Source organism: Netta rufina (genome assembly GCF_964035555.1).
Source record: "Netta rufina genome assembly, chromosome: 11".
NCBI classification, from domain to species: domain Eukaryota; kingdom Metazoa; phylum Chordata; class Aves; order Anseriformes; family Anatidae; genus Netta; species Netta rufina.
The window spans coordinates 19,697,809-19,723,771 of NC_140134.1; the positions used below are offsets into that span (position 1 = coordinate 19,697,809).

Below are 25,963 nucleotides of genomic sequence, written 5' to 3' on the forward strand. Positions count from 1 at the left end.
GAACCGAAATTAGATCCAGACATCCCTCGGTGGCTCAGAACTTGCTGTGCGTACTCACACTCGCTCTGCTGGGCCCCCATCTCCAGACAGGAGGGTTAAAAAAAACGAGCGCAGCCCCAGCTCTGCGCAGTGACTTAAATGTCAAGTGGTAAGCGAAGGAAATTCCCCGCAGCCCACTTCCCTCTGAACTCTCCATTCCCTGCCTCCAGCCACGCAGTAACTTCCTGGCTACGACAACATTTCCTCACCCCACACCCCCTCGCTGCTACAGGAATTGCTAAATACAAACCCGCCGGGGTGCGAGCCGCTGCCCTGGGAGCGGCCTCAGAGCTGGGGATGGTCCCGGCTGGAGGTTTTAATTTAGGGTGGTAATAGGGAGGTTCACGAGGGGTGCTGACGGCAGCGCTTTAGCGGCAAGAACTGCTCCGCGATGCTCACTGCTTATTTGTGTGATACGTAGCAAAGGGAGTTTTGGGGCACGGAGAATATCGTATGATCTGCCCGGCGTTACGCTGCCGTTCCTATTAGGGCTGCTGCTCTGCGGCTGAGCTGAGCCACGCACCACGAGTGGAATTTGAGTTATGTTCGGGGGTGAAAGGAGCCAAGTTCGTGGCCTGCAGTCGTCAGTGGAGATGCAGCAGAGGGGAATATTCCCCAGCGAGATGCTGGCCCCGACAGCTGTGCTGGCTGTACAGGGCTCTATTTCCAGTCCTCAGCATTTTGACAGCTCAGGGCATGGCTGTGAGAGGAGCGTGTCCCTGTCGCGTGTGGCTGCCACTGACCTTGTCCTGCGATGCCTGTGCCACCTTCTGCCCTGTGGAGAAGCAGAGTAACGTCACCTTCATTCATTGCAAGGGGGAGGTGATTTAGCCAGGCCGAGCGGGAGTTTGGGGGTGCTCTGAGATCGTGCCAGGAAGCTTTATAAAAGTGCGGTGTGTTATTCATTGGACAGAGCAGCAAAAAGCCCTGCAGCAGGACCGACAGGGCATTCACAGCCTGGGGCAGAGCCCTTCCCACCTTGCCTCTGGCTGCAGATCCTTGGATGAGGCCACCACCAGTGGCAGAGCCTGGTGTTCCTGTTCACAATGTGTTATTTGCTCAGCCGCTGCGGACCACTAGCCACAAATCAGCCTGTAGCTTAGAGACCTGAGTGTTTTCTTGGTGGGATACCAGCCTGATTTATGGGGGCTTGCCGTCTGCATGCAGATTTATTTTTAAGGCAGAAGAGCTTTTAGGCAGATGCAACGGGAAGACATGCAGAGGTTGGTGGTATATGACTGATTTCAGTGCTTCCTATTCATGATAATTTTTATTTCCCCCTCTGCAGGATGAACAGAAATGCATAGAAACAGTGGAACTGGAGAGTTACGACAAGTGCCAGGAAGTGCGTGCACTACTCAAAAAGAAAAACCGTTTCATTTTAATCCGCTCCCCGGGTAAGAAGGTAGGATTGCCTTTCTCATCACCCTCAATTCTGCTAATTCCAAAATGAGTCCCCAGGCAGCTGTGCCCAGAGCAGACGAAAGGCTCTGAGATAGCTCTTTGGCAGCTGGGAGAAATGACCTGTGGCTGAGAATGCAATATGCAAAGAGGAACACTATTGTCCTATAGACTTTCTTACCATGTTGGTGAATCAGCCTTCCTGCTACTCAATTTACAAGAACATTTTCCTCTTGATATTTTTTGTCCTTATCACTTTCTTTCTTGCAATACTCCCTGAGCAGTGGAGAATGTCCCACGTGCTCTGGGCTCTGTTGTTCCCCACGTGCTCTGGGTGAGGAAGTGTCCCTGTCCCAGCTGTATGTGCTGCAGCTTTGCTGAAGTTCCAGTGAAATCTGTGATCCTGCCCCATGTCCAGAGAAAGTTCCTGAACTTGGAGATATGCTCATGTGAGCAACTCCAGTGCAACGTTACCTGCAGCCAAACAGCTCCTGGAAGAAAAGATTTATTCTGTAAATTTAATGAAACTACAACCTGAGGTTCCTGTGCAGCACGTGGTTATATCCAGGACCAAATAACCAGGCTGGTGCCACAGAGAAGTCACACATCCACCGAGCTCTGACTGGCTGCAGGGATGAGCTTGGCTTCCTGTGCATGTCCATCATCACCACACATAATTTGGAGGTTTTTCTGCATTCCTGCTTGCTATGCATCAGCATCTTTTTGGGCTGGGATGTTGCTGTTGTTGCTCTTAGGTAACTCACTCTTAGATTCTAATTCCAATGTGATTTTGTTGGCTTAAAAGATCTCATAAAACCTCCAGATCCGAGGGGTTGTGAGGGGACACGCAACATCCTAATTTCCATAAGAATATGAAGGGCCAAAAATATCAACTGACATGCATTCCCTCATCTCCATTCTGTTTGAATAAATGGAGATTGTTTAGTCGTCGTTGTCACTGCTGCTTATTCTTTCCCTCCTGTCACTGAGCATTTACTCGTCTAACAGTGCCTCGGGGCTCCAGCTGAGTTCAGAGCATCGTTGTGCTAAACCTGGTTCCAAACAAGTCAAGAACTGTCCTCCTGTCCCAAAATGCTCACATGGAGCGGGGTGGGAGTGGAGAGGGAAGGTGAATGATGCGTGTTTTTCAAGTAGGCGCTGCCTGTATCAGGGAGAAAAGGGATATTAAGCAAAATGCACCAAGGTTATGGCAGCCTGGAAATATGAACCTGTGCCACTGAGCTCCTGCTCAGCACGGGGTTACAGAGCAGTGAGTGTCTCCAGTTCGGCTGGGGGTTTAGTGTTTGTTTTGTAGCTTCATTAATCACAAATAATGTCAATTTTAGATCGAAAGTGCCTAGCCCTGGCAGGCTTGGTGTGTTTTCTGGAGGGTGCCCGAACTACCACAGCTGCCCCTGCTGAATCCCTCTGGCTACTCTGTGTGTGCACACCTACTCCCAGGGAGGCTAGGAACAGCTTGTGTGTGCTTACAGATGGGCAGCACAGTAGGAATTATTTTCATTATTTGCAAGGATATTACTTAGGCAAATTGTGTAGTAGCTGCATGTGTTTCTGCTCTGCTGAATGAACCAACAAAGGGCGTGAGACCTGTTCTTAAACCTTTCATTTCTTGCTAGGAGAAAGCTATGCCCAAATTCTGCATCGAAAGGGAAAATTCACCCTTTTGGTATGCTGGCAAGTTTACAGCTCCCCTGGTTTTCATGCCAGTGATTAAATGGAGACCTAGATAGAGGCCACTTTTTATAAGGCTCTTTTGGTGAAAAGGAGGGCTTTTATAAGTGAAAAGTTCCCTGTTTGTTACTCCCTCCCACCCTGCTTTTGGCTGAGAATCTGGTGCGGGTGTTGACACACAACATACTTCTGCAGATGTTAGAACAAGCTTCCATTAGGAGGCCAATGTACACAAGTGGCCTTCTTCTGTTTTGAAACTGCAGCTGTGGCAATAGATGTCTGCCGAACGTTTTCCTTTTGGGAGACTTGCTGCCAGCTGCAGTGTGCACTGCAATTTTCGGACACCCTACGGAGTGGCTTGACAAGCCCTTCCAGATCTTGCTGTTTCTTTGCCCCCTGTCCTGAGCACAATGCCAGAGAATGCAGAAAGTAAGTGAGTAAGCTGGGAAAAGTCATTTATGTTTCTGTGCACAGACAGAAGGTTCCCTGTTGAAAGCAAGGACCCCTGGTTAGCTGTAGGGGAATCCAGGTTTACATCTCTGATGTGACATTTCTGAAGAGCAGAGGACACTTGCAAAGAGCAAAACAGAAACCGTTCAACCCCTCTCCAGTGTCTGAAGGGCCTGTGCCCAGTATATCTCTGCTTTTATTAAATTGGGCAGTTAAAAATACTTTGCAGTAAGAGTTGCACCCAAATAAATAAGTTGCCTTGCTAAACACTGATCTTTGATGGCAGCACCCGAGATTCTGCTTGCCCTAGTCACAAGGATGACATTTTTCTTAAGCCATGACAGTATGAGCATGTCACACGCCTGCACTGGTCAGCTCCATGCGTGGAACTGAAACAAAGCGCTGCCCTGAGCTTCGATTCTTCAGCAAAGGAAGCTGGAAGTGAGCAAAAGACCCATTCTGCTTAGCAATCTCAAATGCTTTGTGCCACCCGCAGCAGTTGGATGAAAATTGTTGGATACGGAGAGCTGAGCAGAGAACTTGTAAGAAAGGGCAGCAACCTTGGCTTGGAGGCTTTAAAATGTACTCACGATGCAAAGAGCAGTGTAAACTGCCTGGAGACTACAGAGATTGGCACGAGGCTGGTGTTCAGCAGGTCTGAGAGCCTTCAGCTACGGGGAGGAATGGCAAGAAAGAGACTGGTAGCAAGGGAGAGTGCACCAGCAAGTGCTGCAGCTTACCACGTCCTTACCCAGCGCTGCCAGGCACCAGCTCAGCACCTGTGCTCAGGGCTGGAAACTTTCACTGCTTATTTTTCTCTTCGTCAACTTTGGAGGGGCCTGGATCCGGAAGCTGTAAGAGATTGCAGTGAAGCTTGTTTGCCCAGTGCTCTGGGAGTCCAAGTTTGGCAGAGTTTGGCAGAGGCGCTGCGTTATTCCCAGTGCTGAGGCAGCTCTTGGTTCAGCTGCAAAAAACAAACAAACAAACATGAGGATCTCCTGACAGTCCCTTTGCTTTTGTTTTTCCTTCTGTGATCCAACCTGACAAGGACCCAAATTCATGCAGGAGAAGGCAGGAGGTGACCTCACATCTGGCAGACGGACTCTGGCGTGTTCTTGATAGCTGCTGACCCAGCTGTGCTCTGGCATCTGCCAGAGGTGACCACCCGGTGCCAAAAGACAGCAGAAAGGATCACGTTCCTGCACCTCAGCCAGCAGGTCACAGGCAGCTCACAGTCCAGTTTACCCACTGGCAGCTGAAGCTTTGCACTGAAATGGCTGAGAAATTGGGGATTTCTGTCACCCACCTCTGCGACTGGCTGGCAACAACTAATGGAAAAACTGAACTGTTATTGGTAAATGTCTTAAGCTGCAGCTTTTCACTTAGTGCAAGCACAATGGGATGGCCCTGGGAGCACTTCTGCTCCCTGGAAGGCAGGGTGAGCGTAGCCACCAGGGTCTCCCTGCCTGCAGGCTGACTGATGTCTCCGAGGAGAGGTGGAGCAGTCAGGGAATGTGCTCGCTGTCATTACAGGCAGTGGCCGGAGTGGGAGCCTCTTTTGTTGCATGACATCCAGGCAGTGATTCAGCAGGAGCTGGCTGGCCGTGCCGTGCTCCGCGCTGACTTACAGTAAATTACGTACCCTGTATTCGTGGCTCACAATGGTGGCTATCACAGTAGGGTCAGCCACGACAGCTTTTCCTGGCACACCAGGCTGTTGTTCATGACTCAGGCTCAGCTGGCTTCAGCAGGCAGGACAGCAGATGTGCTGCCCTGCCGGCTGCCCTCTGCCTTTAGGTTTGGTGTCACCGAGTCCCCACCTGAAAGTGCTGCTGGAGATCAGACGCTGCTTAAAGCTGTGCAGGGGTGTATCCTCTGATACCTGTCAATACTCAGAAAAGTAAAAATACAAAGTCAATTCATTTGTTCCTTCTCTGTGGAGGAGCTGGGGATCTCCCACCAGTGCTACAGCGGCAGGCAGAACTGAGAACAACTCCTCCAGCTTGTTCCTGTGTCTTCTGGGCTTTGACACGAGCTTCCACCCCCCCGTGGTTTAGCCTCCTCCCCTGTGCCTGCGGTGGAGGACACGAGCCACAGAGGGATGCAGACACGCAAGGGACTGCGAGAACAATAAGGCTCTGTCTGGCAGCATCACGAGTGCCAGCCTCAGAACCCCAGCAACCTGCCTTTTCCTTGGTACGGGTGGATATTGGGCTAAAAAGGAGAAAAATGTTCTTGAAGAAGGCTCGTTCTGCTGCCTTGGGAGCATCTTCCCATGCATCCCCCTCCCCATGCTGTTGCTGGGTCTGCGTTAGGTGGCTGCAGCAAGTGGTTAGCGCTAAAAGGTGCAGGCTGGAGGGAGACTTCAGCTTCTCACTGCTGACGAACAGCCCCCAGAGCCCTCGCTCTGCCCTGCTGCTCAGCCGCTAGCTGACACCAGCACTTAGTCACAGTCCCAGCTCTGGGAGGCCAGCAGCTTTTGTCCGGGGCCGAGAATGAGGCACAGAAAGTGGCATTAGAATAGGAAGCTTGAAGTGAGGCAGGAATCCTTCCCTTGAACAACATGTACGAAGCTTTCTAAACCCCAGTGTGGGCTGCCAGGTCTTTGCCAGGCAGTGTGACAGCTCAGCTGCTCACAAGTGGAGCTTTCTCATAAGCTTTTGTAATCACAAAGCTTTGGGGCAAAATCGTTTCCAAACAAAAAAGTTTTTAAGCACACACAAAACCAGGCCTGCTTGGGCTAAAACAAAACCTGGCTGTCACTGTGTTTTGGAGCCTTGCCTTCCCTTAGGTTCCCCGGTTAGCATGATCCTCCTGTGCCCCAGACAAAGAGCTCTTTTTGCAGAGCGCTGCGGTGCAGGCCCTAACCTCTCCTCTGGGCTCTTAGGAAGACGTGTGGCCCCAATCACCTTACGTGCAAACTAATCAAACAAATGCACTTCCCCAAAATTGCTGCTTAACTCCCTGCTGGCCATGCTGTTTGTGAGGGTGCTGCACCTTGTCGTTGTGACGTGCAGGTGCAAAACTGTGGCACTGAAGTGAGCAATAAATGCAGAAAGGAAGGGCAGTAGGTTTCTAGCAGAATTGCAGGGCTGGATGTAAGGAGCTGAGGCTTTAGCTCTGCAGAATTTCTGATGCTGCTGCTTTGGTCAGGAGAGCATCCCAGTAGGGATGTCCAGAGCATAGGTATGTAAGATTTAAGTTGCTGAGACCCAAAACAGTGGCCACTTTGTTGTACCATAAACAAAACAGGAAGCTGCTAAAAGCATTCAGCTGTCAGTCACCCTTAGCATTGTCTCCCTCATTTTATACAGTCCGGAGGTTCTGACCCTCTTGTGATTCCAGAATGTGGGGCCTGATTTACAAAAAGGCTGAGGCATTGCCCTTCAAGGCAATGCAAAGATGTTGGATAGCTGTAGCATGTTAAATACCTGAAAAAAAAAAAACACAAATGAGACCCTTCCAGTATGTGTTTTGGATGAGCCTGTCCATAGCTGCTCACCTCATCTGTGAAAATTGCTAATTGCTCTGAAAAGTTATTTGTGAAGCCCACAGATATTGTAGTGATAAGCAGCAAAGAAGAGATCATCAACGGAATCAGTAATTGTGTCTTCAGGGCAGGGCTTGAGCAGAGTGCACTCAGTGAGACACATTGATCAGTAAGAGCACCTCCCCTGTCATTAGGGCTGGTGATAGGAGGAACTTGTGCAGCACGGCTGAGTTCAGGCTGCCTAGGTGACTTCGGGATTGTCTAATTTTTGAGTGCTTGATTTTGCCACTCGCATGATGTTCTTTAGCACAAGAGTCTACCCCTGTGCCTGCACAGAGCAGGTGAAGGCACACAGTGGAGCTATTTGGATCCAAGCCAGTCTGCCACTTGTAACGTGAAGATGGTGTTTCACCTGAAGGGTACTTTTGGGGCAAAGCTACGCAGTACCGTTCAAACCCCAGAAATTTTCTGTCTGTGGTGTCTGCTGCTTTAATTTTTCATTTGCAAACGGAAAAAGATACGGTAATTTCGTTCACTTACGCCGCCCTCGTGCTGCATCCCGTCCACACGCAGTTAAAGCCAGGGCCCTGGATTCTTGTATCGCTTCTGTTCTGCAGAGCTGCAGGAACAGGGAAGCGGGCAGAGCCCGCAGCATGCAGGTTTCCTACTGCTCTCTTCTCGCAGCCTGTGGGGAAGTTGAGGATAAAGTACTTTATTGCCTTTGAACCACCACAAAACAAGTTGGACTTTCAATCTGATTCACTACGCACAGTTTGACCATTCCCTGTACAAATTTACGCTGCCACAAGACCTCCTCCACGCGTTTTGCAGAAGTAAAAAAACTCTCACTTTCTTATTTCTGTATTTATTAGCGGCGAAAATAAAACTAGAGCAACAAACAGTTCAGCATAACAAAATTCTGTTCGTGGGAGCTGTGATGCGAAATGCTTGCCAAAGCGCAAAGGAATCTGTAGTTTAAACACAGGTTGGGACTGGATGTTAAATAAAAACTGAAGGGATATACAGAGAGCAGAAAGCTGCCTCCCTGTTCTTGACGAGAAATGCTTAGGCAAAATTCTCTCTCCACTTTTGCAGGTTCATGATATCAAATTTCAAGCTCCGACTTTGGAAGAAAAGGAATCGTGGATAAAAGCTCTTAATGAAGGGATCAATAGAGGCAAAAACAAAGTATTTGATGAGGTAAGAGAAACAGTTTTCAACCCCAGTATTTCTGTGTCAGTTCTCATTCACTGCTTTTCGAGCTAGGAAGAGAACTTGCCCGAGACCCCACGCTGCATGCCAGGCATGGTCAAAGGAAAGAGAAAGCCCATTCACAGCTGGTATGCAGGGCAGACCAAGCTGCATCCCCACGGGCTAGGAGCTTTTAGTCCCTCCAGTTCTCAGCCCAAGAAGCTAGAACATGCAGAGAAGTGTTGGAGCCCTTCTGCCTCTTGCTGCTTTCCCTTCTCTTCTGGCAGGGTTAGATGCAGGGGCAGCAGGGTGAGTAGATGTGTGCCAGAGGCATGCTCTGTGCTGCTGACAGCTAATGTCTCACTGGGAGGCCCAGGGGACACCAGAGCTCACCAAAGTTAGTGGAAGATGGTCTGGGGGCTTCAGGGGGTTTTGGATCAGCCCCTCAGCAAATGCTCTGATGTTCCCCTGTCCTGGAGGAAGCCGCTGGGGCACAGAAGCAGCTGCAGCACCAAGCCAGTAAGGACTCGTCTCCCCTCAGTGTCGTGATTCTCAGCACCAAGCAGCCTGGAAATGGAGGTGTTTGGTTAGGACATAGCCCAGTCTTCAAGACTGGAAAAATCTGCAGTGACTCAGTCCAGCAGCTATTCTGCCTCCAGTCTGGAGTCCAGTGGAAAGTTACTCCGTGGCTCCTCAGCCCGGCTGCTCTCCTGCCTGCCTCTCAGCTGGCCCCAGCACCTGCACGCCCCAGTCCTCCTCTCCTCCTGATGTGCAGAGGCAAGGATGAAAATCGCACATCCCGGAGCCTGACTAACCTTGCTCAGCTCCCCTTTCGTGTGTGATCAGCCCCAAAGCAAACTGAAAGAGCAGTAACAATTCTGCAGTTGTTTCTGTAACCGAAAGGAAGTGCATAAAACCACCACCACGGGAATCACACAAGAGCTGGGCAGGGTAGCTAGGAGACTAAGAAATCAGCAAGATGTGTCGAGCAGAGGAAACCAAAGCAGTGAGTAAAAGTCAAGGGCTGAGCCCTGTCGGTGTGGTGCTAGAGAATTTAAACCCTGAGAGCTTGGTCTTTGCTTTTACAAGGCAAAAGCTGGAGGAGAGGCTGGGATGTGCTCCTTTTTTGCCTGGGTAAATGACATCCAGCATCAGGCTTTTGCTGGCAGCTGGGAGCAGCAGGGAGGACGTTACAAAGTGGAGCAGCAGAGAGCTCAGCAGCCAGGCCTGCTCTCACGTTACAGCGGGTGGGAGATGAGATGTCCTGTAACACGGCGCTGCTCAGTCCTTGCTGGAGACCTGACGCCATCCCTGAGCTGCCCGGAGGGGCACAGCAGTGGGCAGCAAAGCCCGGCACGGCATGGTGGGGTCTGAGGTCTTAATCTGGAGGTTCTGCTCCTTAGGAGGACCTGGATGCACAGAGAGAGACAGCTTTTAATTCTCCTTCATTCCAATCAGCGTCAGACCTCGGATTTAAAGTGTTGCTGCACAGGCTAGGCACAAGCTGATGGGTCAGGCTTGGAGCAGCTCCACTGAAAGCTGTAGAAGCGCCCTGCTGTATCAACCAGGGATTGGGACCCAATTTTTCCTTTTAAACCCTTCTTTCACACTCACCAGCTTTTCTTACAGGACAGCCTTGTGGTCTGAAGGGCAGCAAACTGTGCTGACCTTTCACCATCCTCCGAACTGGCTCCGACCCTCAGCTGTGGCCAGCAGAACATGGGAGAGCTGCCAAGAGAGGAGAGCTGCACGACAGCCCTTCCTGGCTGCCCATGCCTCAACCCAGCACTGCCACCCCTGCCACCACGCTGAGGACAACCTCAGAGTGCCTGGGCTGGCTTTAGAGGCTCTGCTGCCCATGGGATGCCTGTCCCCAGCCCCAGGAGGGTGGCAGACAGTGAGAAATACCTGCGATGGGGTTGGGTCTTCTAGTGGATTTCTACTCTGATGCCGGGAAATGAATTTGTTAATTCAGCTACAGTTGCAATTAATCCAGGTCACTGCTCACACCTTCTATTCAGCTTCCTGCAGTCATTAGAGCCGTACAAGGGAAGGTCTATTAGGAAGAACTGCTGATACAGTTCACCGTCGGGTCACGGTTATTAATGGTCTTTCACCTCCGAGATGGCAACAGCAATTTCGGTGCCGTGCTCTGCCACACGCAGGAGCTGTTCCAAGCCCAGGCTGGGGTGGGGACAGCAAAGCCCACTGGTGCCCTTCTGTGCCCTCCCTTTTGGCAGAGAAAGGGTTAGTGATTGTGGACCTGAAGGTTGGATGCTTTGATCTGGAGTGCCTTTTGGATAAACACAGGGGATTGGTGCCTTAAATGTCCATCACGTACGTGCAGGGCTTTGCAGGCAAACTGTACCTAAGGTCTGAGGCTAAGATTGTAATGGTGAAATATTCAAAAATCATCTTGGATCCCAACACAGCGTCCCTTCCTGTGTGCCAACGCCACCTTTACAGACGGCTCATAAGAAGCTAATACCTCTTTTCTTTCCTCTCTCCCTCCCGTTCCCCCTTTTACAGGTGAAAGTAGACGAGAGCCTTTCCTTGGACCATGTAACTCGGGACAGAGTGAAGATGACCCAAGGTCGCCGGCCACCCACGAGAAGCCACCTGAAGGAGGTAGGTGCCCTGCCTGGGGACTGAGCCAGCTCCCAGCTGGGATCAGCACGAGCTGCACAGCAGGCTGCTCCATCCAGCCACCAGCAAACCCCCAGGGAAAACCCAGGTGCCCGGAGAAAGCTCACAAGGGAAACAGCTTCCCCTGGGAAAGACGGTGCCAGCACCTCTTTAGCAGCCCTCTGGGTTCCCATAGATCTGTAGCTGCTGCAGCGTGTTATGATATATTTAGCTTTCCATACCTCACGAGCCGCTGCGCTGTCTGGTGAGAGCCATTACGGTTTCACTTTAATCAGAAGAGACTGAAGCTCCTATATTTATTTTCTGAGAAGTGATGATTTTTGTAGCCACAATGGTCTGCCGGCCCAAGAACTGCGTGGTCTGTGGAGAGAAGCAGTATTTTTTATTAAACTAACTGGAAAAAGCAGACAAGCTTTCGGGTTTACAAACCCTTCCTTCGGTCTGAACCAGAATACATTATTCTCCCAGGCAGCTTTATAGACTGGCCTGTCTACTCGTAACTGATTTTCTGGGTCTGTCACTTAAAAAAAGAAGGAAAGAAAGAGCACCACGGAATAAACCTGTGGTTCATTTCTATGGGAGAAGTTCTTATTAATGCGGGATTCCTGTGATTTACGAATAAGCTTCCACAGACAGATATGTTAGGAGGCCATTAATCTAAAGCAACGAAGGTTTTTAAATCAAACCTTCTTACTTCACACTTCCCAGGCTCTGAGTTATGTGTCTGCGCAGCTCTCAGATGACCCTACTGCAGGAAATGAGATGCCCCAAGAGTTTTAACTTTGCATAGAAATGGAGGGAGAGTGTCTCTTCTAGAGAAATGCATGGGGATGGATCCCAGGTTCCCATCTATCCCTCCAGAAAACAGCAGAACAAAACCCGACAGAAGCTGGAGAAGCAACGCTGCGTAGATTCTCTGATGCCTAGAACGGGTTCAGTAAGGCAGGAAGCCAGCTCACTGTTTTCATTAGACACTTCAGATATCTGCAAGAGCTCTCACTTTTGGCCAAATCTGGGGGAAACTGGCTTGCAAAATCAAAAGTAGGAATGAGGGGAAAGGGGGAGGACAGAGCCTGCAGAAAGATGGGTATCACAGGTGGTTGCAGCACTGTGAAGGAAATGGGAGGATTTTTTTTTTCAGTGCCAAAGCAGGCCAGGTAAGGAGGGGTCAGGGCCAAGCAGCCAGGATGCAGCTTCCCTCTGTGTGTCTTAGGGGCTGGAAAGGCAAAAGATGCTTCACCTAAACTCTCTGTGCTGCAGGAGGCTGCCCGGAGCTGCAGCTGGGGCCCTCACACAGGAACTGCCATCGCATTTCTCCCCCCAGGGTGCCGAGCTCACACCCTGTAGCGTGTTTACCGCGTCCACCCTTTTTAGGATATCCCTCCCCTGCTCGAGAGGTTTGCACGCAGCCTGTGGTTTGAAGGTCTGATGGGCTGAGGCTTGGCCCCAGCGAGGCAGCGGTGAAATCAGGCTGAAGGGAGCGAGCAGAAGGCAACGGTCTTGCAAGAGCATCCCTGCTCAAGTGGCCTCAACACATGCTGACCATCCAAAGATCGGTTTGTTTTACTTATTCAAGTGGAAATAGGGCAGTCCTGAAAGCAGTTTTGGGGAAACCATCTGTAAATGAAAGGGGTAGGGAGATACAGCTACCCAGGATGAGGAATTCAGGTTGTGCAGAGCTGAGAGCGCAGCACCAAGAGGAGAACAAAGAAGCTAAGGTTATGGTGGAGCACGTTTTGAGATGGTCTGCTCAAAGGAAGTAGTAAAAAAAATAATTCTGTGCTTTGGTCCTCATTCTTGACTGCTTGTGGCTATTGGCTTTGTTATTCTTGTGCAAGTCGCTGCGCTGTCAGGCGGAAAATAACTCAGCAGCAAAAACGCTCACGGCAGTCACAGAACATGCTGGTCTGGAGGAAAAACGGGGCTGTGCAGAGGGACGGGGGTGCTCCATTTGATGCTTTTGAGATTTGCCGCAGCGTACGTGAGCTGACCCTGCTTCCTGCTTTGTCGGGTGAAGTGTTTGGGACTCACGATTATCCCAGCTCATTAAATTCTGGCACAGCAGATCTCACTGGCTTTCACTTAGCAGATGAATGCAACTGCTGTTAGAGGGGGGCTCGGGGTGATGCTGCACAGGAGAAGCTCCGTAGATTGCTCTTGAGCTGTAGAAGCAGCTGCTCTTGAGAGCACCATTTCTGCAATCAGTCAGATTCTCCTGGCAGTTTTGACAGATGTAAGTATAAATAGGGGGTGGATGTGTGAAGCAGTAATCCCCTGCCTTCGCCTTTCAGCTTCAGTTTTATGCCGCGAGTGTTTATACCGCTGTATCCATAGCAATTCCTTGAAGTTAGAGGATTGATGGAATAGAAATTGAAAAAGTTCCCTCTTGTGTTTCAGGCTGCCAAGTCTACGTCAGATGGTATTCTGAGACTAGATCTGGATATGGTAGACAATGGACCACCCACCTTTGACTCCACTATCAGCGAAAGTGACAATTCGCCACCTCAGAAAGAAACTCCAAAGCCACCCATGCCGCCTACAAAACCCACGGGCACAAAAGAAAGCCAAGATGCAGAGAACAGCGTTTCTGACCAGGAACACAAAACGCCTCTGCCTCCAGATCAGAAGCTTAAGGAAGGCTTAGCATCAAAGGACAATGTAAATGCCAAGGAAGAGGACTCTGTAAGCAGAGAGGAGAATGTGGAAGAATCCAAGGCGCCAGGTGAGGAGAACAGAGAGAAACTTGCTGAGCTCAGCAGCAAGGGCACATCAAAACCTCCAGTTCCTCTTCCCAAGAACGTGCCAGACAAGCTAAAAGTGGCTTGGGACCAACCGGTGTCTGAACTTGAAAACACAGAAGACTTGAAATCATCAGGAGACGGTAGCAAAGACAGCCCTGCTGAGACTGCTGCTGCAGATGTTACAAAGCCCCCTGCTCCTCCTCCTAAGATCCTGTCAGAAAAGATGCTAGCCACTATGAACTCCAGCCACGGCAACCTGGAAGCTGGGGGCTTGGAAGATCTGGGGTCTGGCAGCTCTGAGCCCCCGGTGAACGGCGTCGAAGGCAGCGAAGTAGCAGAGTCCACATCCCCAACAGCTGAACCTAAAGAAGAAAACGGGACAAGCTTGGCTGAGAAGGAACAGCAAAGTTCAGCAGAACAGACACCGAGTTCCTTAGCTGCAGAAACAGGCCAGGAGAGTGTAAAAGAAACTATCGAGGGGAAAACCTCCGTAGAAAACACTTTGGGCCTCAAACTTCGCAGTTCGTCTCTGGGAGACTTGCTGTCAGATTCCAAAAATACCCAGACAGCACTTCCAGGCCAAAGTCTCCCCAAGGATTCCCATCACTGCTTAGCTAAAATGGAGGAGAAAGTTGCGAGCGAAAGGGAAAAGGCGGAAAAACTTCTGCAGAAGGTTTTACGTGGGGGGCTGGAGCAGGCCCAGGAGGGGAACGGACCCCCAGTGATGGCAGAGACATTACTCAACGAGGCAGTAGAACAACTTCGGCAAGCCACGCAAGTCTTGCAAGAAATTAAAGGTCTTGGAGAACTGAAAAAAGAAGCAACACAGAAACAGAAAGAAAAGCAAAAGGATCTAGTGACTCTCTATAGGAGAAGTGCTCCCTGACACACTCTTCCAAGAAGCTTGGTTTTTGAAATCAAGGCTAAACGTTTGCCATTTATGATTTGTACCGTTGCTAGGCCAGTGTTCAAGAGGTGGTGTTTTGCTGTGCATGCACCATGTTTATGGGACAGAACTGAGCTCTCAGTTATAGCCTCTTCCTCTCTTTCTCCATGCTGTACGTACCAGTCCGGTTCTAATCCTCTCAGCACAGCAGAAGGTTACAGGACAGCTTCAAAAATGTGAATGGTTTTTAGGGACTTGGTCCAAAGTACTTTCAAATCAATGGATCAGGCCTTAAAAATTTCTGGTAGTCAAACCCAGTCAGAATTTTGAAAGAAGCAGAAAGGTTTCTCTAGCAAAAGCCCCCGTCTGTATTTACAAGCAGATACCAGATTACACTGGCACCTATCCGGTTTTCCCACTTCAATCATTTAAAGATAAATCCAGTCAGAGAACATTTTACTTTGTTTATACACTTGCTGGCAAGGTTTCCTGGAGCACCTGGCCCAGTGACATCTAGGAATGTAAGGATAAATGGCTTAAACTTCTCCGAGGATGCTCGTAAAACCACATCCACAGTTAGTGACCGCACACAGAGGCAAGCAAAACTGGCCAGCTCCTGGCTGCGAGGAGTGTCCTCAGATCTAGGCACTCTTCTGAGTCTGGCCAGGCAATGCTCTAGGTGGGCTAAGCCCTGTGTAAATGAATGCAGGTTTCAATGCATCATTGCCAGGCACGTATTAATTGTTCCTGTTTCATTAACAGGGAAACTGAGGCAAGGATTCAGAGCAGCTTACACTTGGCCTTGGAAGCAGCGTGTTGCAGCAGCACAACACGCTCATTTTTAAGGACCATACCTACCTGGTAACTCTGAATCCCCACTTTGTAAATTGGGAACGATTAGCCAGATGTTTTGAGAGCTTGTGTCCAGGAGATGCCCAGGGTGTTCCCAGGAGAGCCTGTCCTTAAGAAGCTCATTTGTTAAGGATGTTCCCTTAGCTGTTGGCTCCCCGTTGTTGGGATGCTAACTGATAGGAGCAGGCATATCAGGCAGCCGGCCTGGGTGAGATCCCTCGTCCTATTCAGCAGGTTTCTACCTGCTGTGTCCTGGCTAGCCTGAGAGCCACGGTTTGGCACAGGCATCTGCAACTGGAGTACGGAGGGAAAGGCATTTTGCGCGCACAACTTTGGGGCTGGTCCCTGCGGCTTAAGTATATGAAAATAAAAAAGCATTGCTACGTAAGGGGCTGAGGAAAGTGTTGCAGGAGGCTCTGGCACAATTCCCACAGCTCCCCCACCCACCTGCTGAAAGCAATCACAATTCCCATGGTTTCTAGTGATTAAAGTTGTGATAAAATCCTGTCTTTGCACCGCTGCTGTACAGTGCTGTACCTGAGCTGAGTCCCCTCTCCTGTTCTGTACAGTATTTGCTCTCAGGAGAATCGTATGACATCCTGAAGGGCTTCTCCTTTGCTTAAGCCAGACTCTGGAAGCACAGAAAAGGATGATTTTTCCAGACTGGTTTTAAGGAGTGACACGCTACCTTATCTTTTTTCTCTCACTGTCAGCACTTTTCTTCTGTTATTCTTTGTGTAATTCCCCAGGTTCCACAAGGCTGCAGTGGGCTGCAAACACCTCCCTTTGCAGCAGCCCAGTGAAGCTTCATCTGCACCTCTTCTTAGGCTAGCCCACGTGCTCTTCAGATCTGAGCAGAGAAATGTTGTCTTTGGGCTTCCAAATATCCTGGTTTTCACCACCCAGAGCCATCAGGACAGGTAGTGAGTGACTAGAGCTGATGCTTCCATATCTTCTGATTTGGATTCAAGCAGCCAGGGTGGTCTCTCCCCCTCTCAGGACAGCTGTAGACAATGCATGGAAAATCACTTCTGATTCTCTCACGTGGGAGGTTCTACACAGTCGGACACTCAGGGCTCAGGTGCCACAAAAGCTTTGCGTTGAGACGAAAAGATTCCTACGTCCTAAGCCCACTGCCAGGCACACAGCCTGGAGGAAACTCTGGATCTGTGTGATTTGCTGCTGTAGATTGAATGTGAACCGTGGGTCTTACTTGCCTTCCAGATATTTTTAGGACAAGGGCTAATCATATAGACAATACTCTGTGCCTATCTGCTATCTAAATGTATTTTTCTGCATGTGCACTTTTGTTTACCGAACACTGTGTGGTATGAATGTGAGCTGTCAGAACCTGGTGCGCACTGGAAGTCGAGGGACATCAGCTTCAGAGAGCAGGCAGGCGTTTGCAGGATGCAGGTCTGTAACAAGAGAGAAACCAGATGGGGAAAAGGAGTTCACACTAACAGGAAGACACATGAACCGGGGCAAACTCCGGGTGCAGGTTCATATCCCCAGGTGCAAGCCAGTCCTGACCTCCAGGATGGGCAAATCAAAGCCTGGAACTGAAAACTCATGAGCATGGAGGTAATTTATGGGAAGGTCAGTCCCCTAATGCACATACAAATGCTTCTGCTCTCACGGGTGTTTCTTGTGGCAGTGTGTTCTGTGGGTACCGTCTGGCAAAGAGCTGATGAAGATACCGAGACATCCCTATCTGTTACAGCCAGACCTCCAGGATGTGCTTATATTTACTGTATATTTTTATATAATACTGGATATTCTAATGAATAAATGTCTGACATTTTACTGAATACCCATCGGTAGGAATCTTAACAGAAAAAAAAACACCAAACGACCCTATCTGTTAGGAAATGAGCACATTAAATCATTTTACAAGCTACAGCTAATGACGGTTTTTGCTGTACTAACAGAACTTACTAGATTTGTATTATTTCTTGTAAATAGGTATAACTTAAGTGGGATCTCCATAGCACCTGGTAACTCTACTGCTGAAAACATTCCGTTGGAGACTTTTTAACTCTTTTTTCTAATAGGGTTAGCAGTTTCATCCTAAAACGTCTAGCCCAGCCCTAAGCCTGATTCACCCGGACTTCCCAGAAAACAACGGATCACGTTGCTTCTGCAGTTTTCCCACTTTGTTCTTCTCATTCTGGTCATAAGCTGGGCTCTGCCTAAGGCAGGAGGGTGGGCTACCTTGTAGCTGCCCTCTGGAGTGCTTCTAGATGCTCCTCTGCAAATGGCAGCGCTGGTCACAGTCCGAGACGGGATCCTGGCCTCTTGAGCCTTTGCTCTGACCTCCTGCAGCACCTCCCATCTTCAGCGTACGTCCTGCCACCACGCACTTTTTTGTTTCTCCCCTTAAACACCTGATTTCTGGCTGCACTAAGGCTGCCTTCTTGTGCCTGGCAACCCCGTGGGCATGGAGCGCTGGGGCGTGAGGCTGTGCTTCAGGCCGTGCCACCAGGTTACATTTGACAGGAAGGAAGTGAGCTTGCAAGCAAGCAAACGTGGATGACTCTCTGAGAAGCAGCTGCCGCAGCCAGAGGGAAGGCAGCACTTTGGCTCCTGCTTGTAACGAGCTTTGAGACTTGGCAATAAACCCCCTTTTAAATATCAGCTGTTTAAGAGCCATTTGTCCTAAAACAGGGGCAAAGAGGAGCCAGGAGGACTGGCAGCCGGGGGCTTTGCTGCGGAGGAGGGCGCGTTGCACGGCTGTGGTCAGGCTGGGGCGAGCAAGCTGCTGTGCTAACCACAAGCCTGGAGGAAGGAGAAGCACTGGGGCTTGCGGGTGGCACCCAGCTGGGCTGCTGCACCCAACCCAGTGCAGGCTCTGGCAGCTCTCTCGGGGCCGTCCTTAACGCCTTCATGTGGATTCTGGTGTGTAGCGAATGTGAAACTCACCCAGCGGTCATCCCCGCGGTGCTGAGCAGCAGCAGAGCTTCGTTCCCCTGCATGGATGCCAGTGAGCAACAAGAAGGCAGGAACTGGCGTCGTAGCGAGTGCTTCCCTTCTGTGAAACTGGGTGGAAATTGGCCAGTGGGTTGAGAAGTTACAAGGAAGCAGGGAAAAAGAATGCAAGCGTGCATGCCATCCTATTGCACAAGCTCAGCTTCGTCTGGGTAAATGTGCTTGGTAAACTCTGAAGGCCACTGCTGGGAAGGGGGCAGTTCCCCAAGGGAATTTCCAAAAGACTCGGTTGATTTCTACAGATATGCTACAGAAAAAAAAGCTATTTCTCCTCTTCCGAGAAAGCAGACAACAGATCACATTTGGGCCTCAAATTGATGTTGGTAAGGAAGGGCAGCGTCTAGCACTAAGTAAAGCCCATGAAACATGATTAAAAAGCCCATGAAAATGAGAACATACATTGTATTGGCACGTGAAACATTTGCGTGACTGCTTTTAATTCAATGCATGGCCATAGTTTAACTAATTAGAAGAGACTGTGTTATTTCATAATCTGAAATAGAGAATGGGGGTCCTAGGTTTCATCCAGTGATCCTGCAGAGCTCAATAATTTGCATCTGAGAAAGAGCAGAAAGAGCTCTTCCAGTCCCAGGGTGCCAAAGGATTTACTACAGCATTGGCTGGTCTACTGCGGTGACTTATTATTGTTGCTATTAAAAAATGTGTGTTTTATCTTAAACATGAATCGTCAACAGCAAAGCTCTCCAAGATTTCCCCTTCCAGTTAGAAAATCTGCCAGCACAGAACATATCCACTGTGTTTAGAGAACAGAGATCCCTGTTTTGTTATGCTATGCAAGTTCACATACTTCGGAAAGCCAGTGCTTCATTTGTTCCAGGAAACTTAGTCACTGTGTTCTTCTAGTGCCTTACCTCATGGCTCTGCAACCCACAATATTCCTGCGAAAACAGCCGATGTGATGTTACAAAGCATCAACGATTTCTTTCTCGGCAGCAACCCCGCTGTCTGGGGCAGTGTGAGGAACTTTAAGCAATGTGTTTTCCATCCACTCCTCGCCTCTTCGCAGTATCAGTGACAAATCAGCCCGAAAAATGTCCCCTCGGAGTGCAAGGGGGGCTGACCCTCGCACCTGCGGCTGCTCGGCGTTGGTCCCCTCTCCCTGACCTACTAGGCTGCTCAGTTCAGGGTTGGTAAAGCTGTGTCTGAGGACACTGAAGCAATTCTTCCTTAGTGCATATGTATTACAGAGCACTGGCGCTCAGAGCTGTAGATAGAAAGAGAAAGCTTCAGTGGAATATTACAAACCCCATTTGCAACTATTACAGGAGGGATGGTTGTCTGCAGCGTAGCACATCCACCGCATAAAGGAAAAAATAAATTGGCTTAATTTGCAGCAAAGAAGATGGAAGAGTTCAGAAAGGTCTTCCAGGCACAGGGTGGGGATGTTCTGGAACGGGATCTGCAGGAGGACCTCCATCAGCAGGATTTAAGAGCAGATATGCAGCGAGGGTGGGGCTGTCTTCCCTCTTCTGCACGGAACAGCGGATGGAGCCACTGCCTGCGGTCCTGTCCGGCCATATGGCTCCTGCAGGGCACTGGCAGAAGCCTCAGCAAGCAGGCGTAGTGGCTAATAAACCCCACGGGCTGCTCAGTCCTTTAACCTTGTTTGCCCTCTCACTGGGGATCATGCAGAACGCGTGGAGCAGCGGGATGACAAACAGCGCGGTGCTCTGCAGGTCCCAGCTCACACCGCCTTGCTCTCTCCAGCTTTCCTCCTCTCCTCTTCTTCTCCAAGCTCCAGCTCTCTTCTCACCCTTTCCCATCTCATGTCCCTTCCTCAGGCAGAAGAATTCCTTCAGAGAGAGCTCAGCACTCTGACAGAAGCTCTCCATAACTTCTGGATGTGTCCCTGCCAAGAAAACCTCCTTACTCCTCGCCCCCATGGGATCCATGGGACAGTTTACTCATCCCCATGGGGATAAGTTTGTGCTCTGTAACTCAGGCAGTTTACAATGAATTTTAAAACAATTTACTCAAAATAAATGAATGGAACTGAAATGCTGGGAAACAAAGCCAGAACTAGCTCAATTTTTTTTTTCTCTTTTTTGACTAAACATTATTGGCAATTCTCGTGTAGCATCTTCCAGTGTGCAGACCTTACGGTGTTTTGTGGACACGAATGACTTCAGCCTTGTTGTGCAGCCAGGAGAGACAGTGGAGCTTCTCACCCTCCAGAACGAAGGGAAAGACACAGAGCATTGAAGTGCTGGACTCCAAACCCGTTTTCCTGTGGTGGAAACTTTCATTCTTAATTAGTGTACTACTGACATTCTGCAGCAAACATTAGATGACCTGAACAATGTTACCAGCCAAAGTCCTCTTAAAAAAACAAAACAAAACAAAACAGAAACAAAAGCCCATGCTGACAATTTGTCCTCTGATGACTTTTCTAATCCTTTGAAGGATGAGGAATGGAACCCCGAATCTTGCTTCTTTGGTCGATTAGTAGTTAAAGAACTATTGTTCCTAGCCCATAGATGGACAAGTCAGACCGTGCAAGTACTATAGATAGCTGTAAAATCTGCCATACTGGTCATTTGAATGAGAAATAAGAACCTGAATTGCTTTGGAGATGTTCTGGCCTAAAAGAGAAAGCCACCTGGAGCTTTCTGCAAGGGAAGAGGGCAGGCAGTGGGAAGGCAGTGCTCAGTACTCACCCTAATTCACAGGTAGGGATGTGGCATGTATGCAACGTAAACAGATCCAGACCCTCCTTCCCCTTAGAACTACTCAGAAATTAGGAAAAATCTGAGTTTGTTACTGGCTTCCCCTTACCCCTTACTTAATTCCCTCTTGGTGTCTAAATGGTTTTCAGATGCTCAGTAAAATTTTAAACGATATTCATATTTTCCCCTCACACCCACAAAAAAACTCAAATAGTTTTGGAGGAAAAATATTTTTGCTTTCCAATGAAACCTACCTTGCACAAAAATAAATGCTTCTTAATGCTAATCAGTTTTATATGTGAATCACCACTGCACACTGAGGTATCTGTCACTGCAGCTGGCAAAAAGACTAGAAGATCTCCAGAAGTCCAGCGGACATGCAAGCCAGCATGACTCAGAGACTCAGGGTGAAGAACCGAGCAAACAAAACCCCGAGTTCCTCTGCTATTTCATTCGCAACAAGAATTTCAGTTTTGAAATGCTGGCAAAATGCTCTGCGTTTGTTTAGACCACATCACCATGACAGCACAGCGCTGCCCGGTGCCTAACGCCCTGCGTGTATCTGCAAGGAACAGTGGTGAAGGGGAAGTGGAGCTCAGGGAAAGAACAGGGCCAGATGTCACAGGGGAGCTCACAGCAGGTCCTGATCCAAACCTACATCCTCCAGCGCCGGTCCCACGCGGGTGATCAGCCTGATCAGCCTTCCCGTCCAGGCCACCGAGCCTCCCATCAGCTTTCTCTGGTCCAACGCTGAATTTTCAACAGCACGGGCTGAATGTCCTGAGCCAGGCAAATGAATTCCGCTGGTTTCCAAGTGCCAAGAGCTGATGAACTTCTGCAGGGCTGTCAGTGCGAACAATAGTCATGTGTTTGAATGACGGAGCTCTCAGCTTCACCACGCTTCTGCCTTTCTGTCCGTGCGGGTTCAAAACCACCTACCTCCAACCGTGCAACCAGGGCCTCGCTGCAATTGCAGGCAGGAAATTTTCTGGCAAAACATTTTCAGGTTAAAGCAGCAACCCAAAGCTGTTAACAGAGGATTAGGTATTTAGAAAAGTGTCCCGGTTTTAAAAAATGTACAAAAACGTTTCGAAAAGCTGACGATCCAGAAGTGGGCATTTTTGCTCTGAGGCATGAAAACACGATGTCAACACCTCAGCTAATCTTTAGATAATTTTCTCAACGAGTTTTTAAAAGGCTGCAACAGATCTTACATGTTTGGCTGGAGCTCGTGTAATTACTTCCTGTCTAATTACGTAAGTTTTCAAAAAGTTTTATTTTCTGCCTTGATCTTCATAGGGGAAGAGAATTTAAACCCTTGGGAAAGCTCAGAAGATGGCGAAGCTCTTTCAGTCTGGATCTGGACAGACAGAATAGGATTCCTGTGCATTTTGGTCCTCCAGATAGGGCACTGGGATCAATCCTGTTCCTCTGTGACTCTTCCCTCCAAGGAGCAGCGTTTCACTCTCCGTTGCTGCAGTCACACCGCGGGCTGCAGCCCATTTGTTTCGGCTCAAGGCAGCAGCAACTGCACAGGTTTGGGGTTGGTTTTAACGGGTCTGCTATTGCCCGGAGAGAAAGTGCCATTTTTTAGGACATGCAGAGTACATTTACAGATGTCACAAGCGCCACCGTCCCTATAGAACAGGGAGGGCATGGGCTGTTCTCCAGAGCTCCCGCTCAGCCCTTGGTGGCAGAGGCAGAGGGCCCAGATCACACAGATCCAGCATCCCCAGATCCTTTCTGCACCCACGAGGGGAGCCAGCCCTTTGGGTTTTGTCTGCAGTTTCCAGACTCAGCAATCACAAGCGACCAACAGAAGCCAGCAGAGATTAATTATATTTTTCTCCCGAGCGGGTAGGTGCTCGACTGCAGAGCGCTGTGGCTGTAACTCAGCCGTGTTACAAGACATCTCCAGCACGAAGGAGCTGGAGCAGGAGGTAATTGAGGGCTGGCTCCCGGAGGGAATTTTCCCTTAAAAGGATAACGACATTGTCATGATGAAACCAGCTCGCTTCCACTGCCCGCAGAGCTTTTTGCAAACACGTCTGCCGGAGCTGGGGGCGGTGGCAATTATTCCAGCAGACTGCTAGGAGCAGCAGGGCAGTGGCTACTGCTCCAAATGCTCCGGGATCTCTGGCCTGTCTCAGCCGTCCTCTCCCGTGAAGGGCAGCCCCAGAAGGTCACTCCAGTGCCACGTAACAAGAAGCCAGCTCCTGCCGTCCGCTCAGGGAAAAGGGATACCTCAGCTAGGGTTGCAGGCAAAGAAGCCAGCCTGACACAAAGTGCTCGCGCTCAAAATCCGAAATGTTTTCAGAGGGGCAGGCAGGATGCCAGCTGAAAGCATACCAAAGCCACGCAGGAATTTTTTCCAATTAAATCTTTTTTTCCACCAGAAAATACCCGAAACCCCAGCTTCTAATCTGAGAGCCCGTGGAACGCTTCTGAAGAAAGCTCTTCCAGGGGGGGTCAAGGCACACGATGAGAGAACTGAACCCTCGCGTGGCCTCTCCCCCAGCAGCAGGCTGCTGATAAGGGAGAGCCAGGTTTGGGGCCAAAACCCTCTTCTGCCTTGTTCAGAGCTGTGACTCAAGCCTCAGCTTCCCACAGCCCAGAGGAAACCACCTTACCTCTAACACAACTGCTGCTCCAGGCCTGAGAGCCTTCCTTGCCTTCCCCACAGCCCACCCAGCTGGAGCTCTGCTCTGTGTTCCCTTGTGCAGCGCAGAAGGGCTGCAAACACTGCGGGTTTTGGAAGGAATGATAGGGGAAAGATGGGTTTGGGCCCGGCTGTAGTGCCAGTCCCAGGTTCCCACCTCACAACCAAAGCCTCTCTGTGCACATCTTGGGTGAGATTTTCAAAATCTGAGATTTTGAAATCTGGCTGATGCTCATGCGGTCTCTCTAGCACAAAATAACCCACCCATCGTGCCACGAACGGAGCAGGGAGCAGAAAGTAAAACACCACCCCTTCCTCTGAGGACTAGCAGCCTACACGGACCCCAAGCAGCTCCTGTCCTTGTTTCACAGCAGGGAGCCGAGGCATGGGGCAGAAGCCCAGGTTGCTGGCGAGATGAATTTCCCAAATAGCTGGTCCTCAACAAGCCACCGTCACTGAAGCAGGATCTGTTAGTGCTGAGCACCTGTAAGAGGCAGACCAGCAGCAGCTCCCTGAAGGCACAGCGGTCAGCTCAGGAGCTGCAGGACCTCTGCAGCCGTTCCTGAATCTGTCTGGTGCTTGCTCTTTCTGCTGACAGCTCCCCTGTGAAGTGTCAGCTTGAACTGGTCCCATTTCAGGAACTTTGCAAGCATTTATGGAGAACCAGCACTCTTCCTCTTGGCTGTAGGGGTAGAAAACTTCACTTTCTGATCAGTACTTCTCTGCAAAGAGGAGCTTCACCAGGGGAAGTGTGCTAGCGCCGATAAACAGAAACTCATCCAGAGATAACGAGCAGAAAGCTGGAGAGGTACAGGTGTCTACAGGCACAGACCGGTTGCCGTTTGGCTTTCCCTTTCTGTGAGTAATACCAGGAAAATGAATCAGGCTCTATTTCTGAGTCACAGCGAGCGAAGGTAAACTTCCTCTCCAGACGAGGAGAACCTGGGCAGGTGGAGGAAGAGCCGTGCGTGTCCTCATGTGCTGGATAAACACATGGAGCTGCGCGAATCCTGCCCCAGGGCTCGATTTCTGCAGGCCTGTCCCAGAGGAAGCCCCTGTGCTGGAAACATACGATAAACGTGACAACATCTGCCTTCTGCTTCCTGTGCTGCGCGCAGATTATCGCTCTCTGCAGATAGCTCTGTCCCTTCTCGGAGAGAAAGCTGGGCTTGGGGCTTTTTAAAGGCCCGCTGAGACCAGCTGCCATCGGAGCCAGCTCGTTGTGTGTGTGCTCACACGCCACGCGCACCCTCTAGCTGCTTGAGCAACATGATCCCACATCTGCCCGGGGTTATTTGTTCCCTCATCCCTCCTTCTACCAGCCCCACGTGCTGGAAACAGGAGCAGGGCAGGCAGAGTGCTCTGCACTCGTGCTCTCTCCGTGAGCGGAGCGGAGCTGACGCCCAGCTGAGCCCCCTCACCTCCTCCAAATAAATGACATTATTTTTTTCCAGGCTGCTCGTGCCCAGAAGCGAGGACGCCCCCTGGAAATCAGCAGCCTGTGTGGGAGCTGGTTCGGCGCTGATCACCAGAAACTCCAGCAGCAGGTTTGTAAAGGGAAGCCTGGTGGGCTGCGATAAAACAGAAGCCATCAGTCGGTGATTTGACATCTGCAGAGCTCTTCCTCGCAAAGCACACGGCTCCAGCTGCCGCCCCAGCCCCCTCCCCTCACCTCCGACTCCAGGACCATGAAATTACTCATTAGGCCTGGAACAAACTTTCGGCGCACTTGCATGTGGCTGGGGACAGAGACAGATGTTGTGGGCTCGGGAAGAAAATTGCTGAGAGACAGAAAAACACTTCCAAAGCTGCGCTGCTGCCTCCTGACAGCGTGCTCCTGGCTCCTGCTGCACGCCGTGCCGTACCATGGAGTCAGAAACAAAAACACCGGTGGCATCGCAGCTCTATCGACCCTTTGCCTCCACTTTGATTTTATTAAATGCCCAAACATAAGTGGTTTTTTGCATTGCTTAAAATTTTGCATCGAGCCTTACAGGATGACATTGGAGAAGCTCAGGGCTGTGCCTCTGGCAGGAGGTTTCAGCACGTGAGGTTTACTGGTTACAAAATCCCACATTTCAGCTGCGCTCTTCCTGATAAAAGCAGGGCCAGGATTGCCTTTAGGAGCCAGACAGTCCTCAGAGGGCCAGGAAGCAGGGGACCCGCCCTCGTTTACACATGCAGAAAGTGAGAATAAAAACATTGCCTGCAGGCACGTCAGTGAGGGGATTGGGAAGCAGT

General features: G+C 50.1%; 1 protein-coding gene across 1 annotated transcript in view; it reads left to right on the plus strand.

Moving 5' to 3' along the window:
• Positions 1 to 18,232, plus strand: part of PLEKHO2 (pleckstrin homology domain containing O2) — a 28,270-nt gene extending 10,038 nt beyond the window's left edge. Inside the window, exons 3-6 of the mRNA XM_084293099.1 lie at positions 1,328 to 1,444; positions 8,168 to 8,272; positions 10,793 to 10,891; positions 13,307 to 18,232. Coding sequence (XP_084149225.1) covers positions 1,328 to 1,444; positions 8,168 to 8,272; positions 10,793 to 10,891; positions 13,307 to 14,536 — 1,551 coding nt within the window. The 3' untranslated portion in view covers positions 14,537 to 18,232. The remainder of the gene's footprint in view (positions 1 to 1,327; positions 1,445 to 8,167; positions 8,273 to 10,792; positions 10,892 to 13,306) is intronic.
• The last annotated feature ends 7,731 nt before the right edge of the window (positions 18,233 to 25,963 follow it).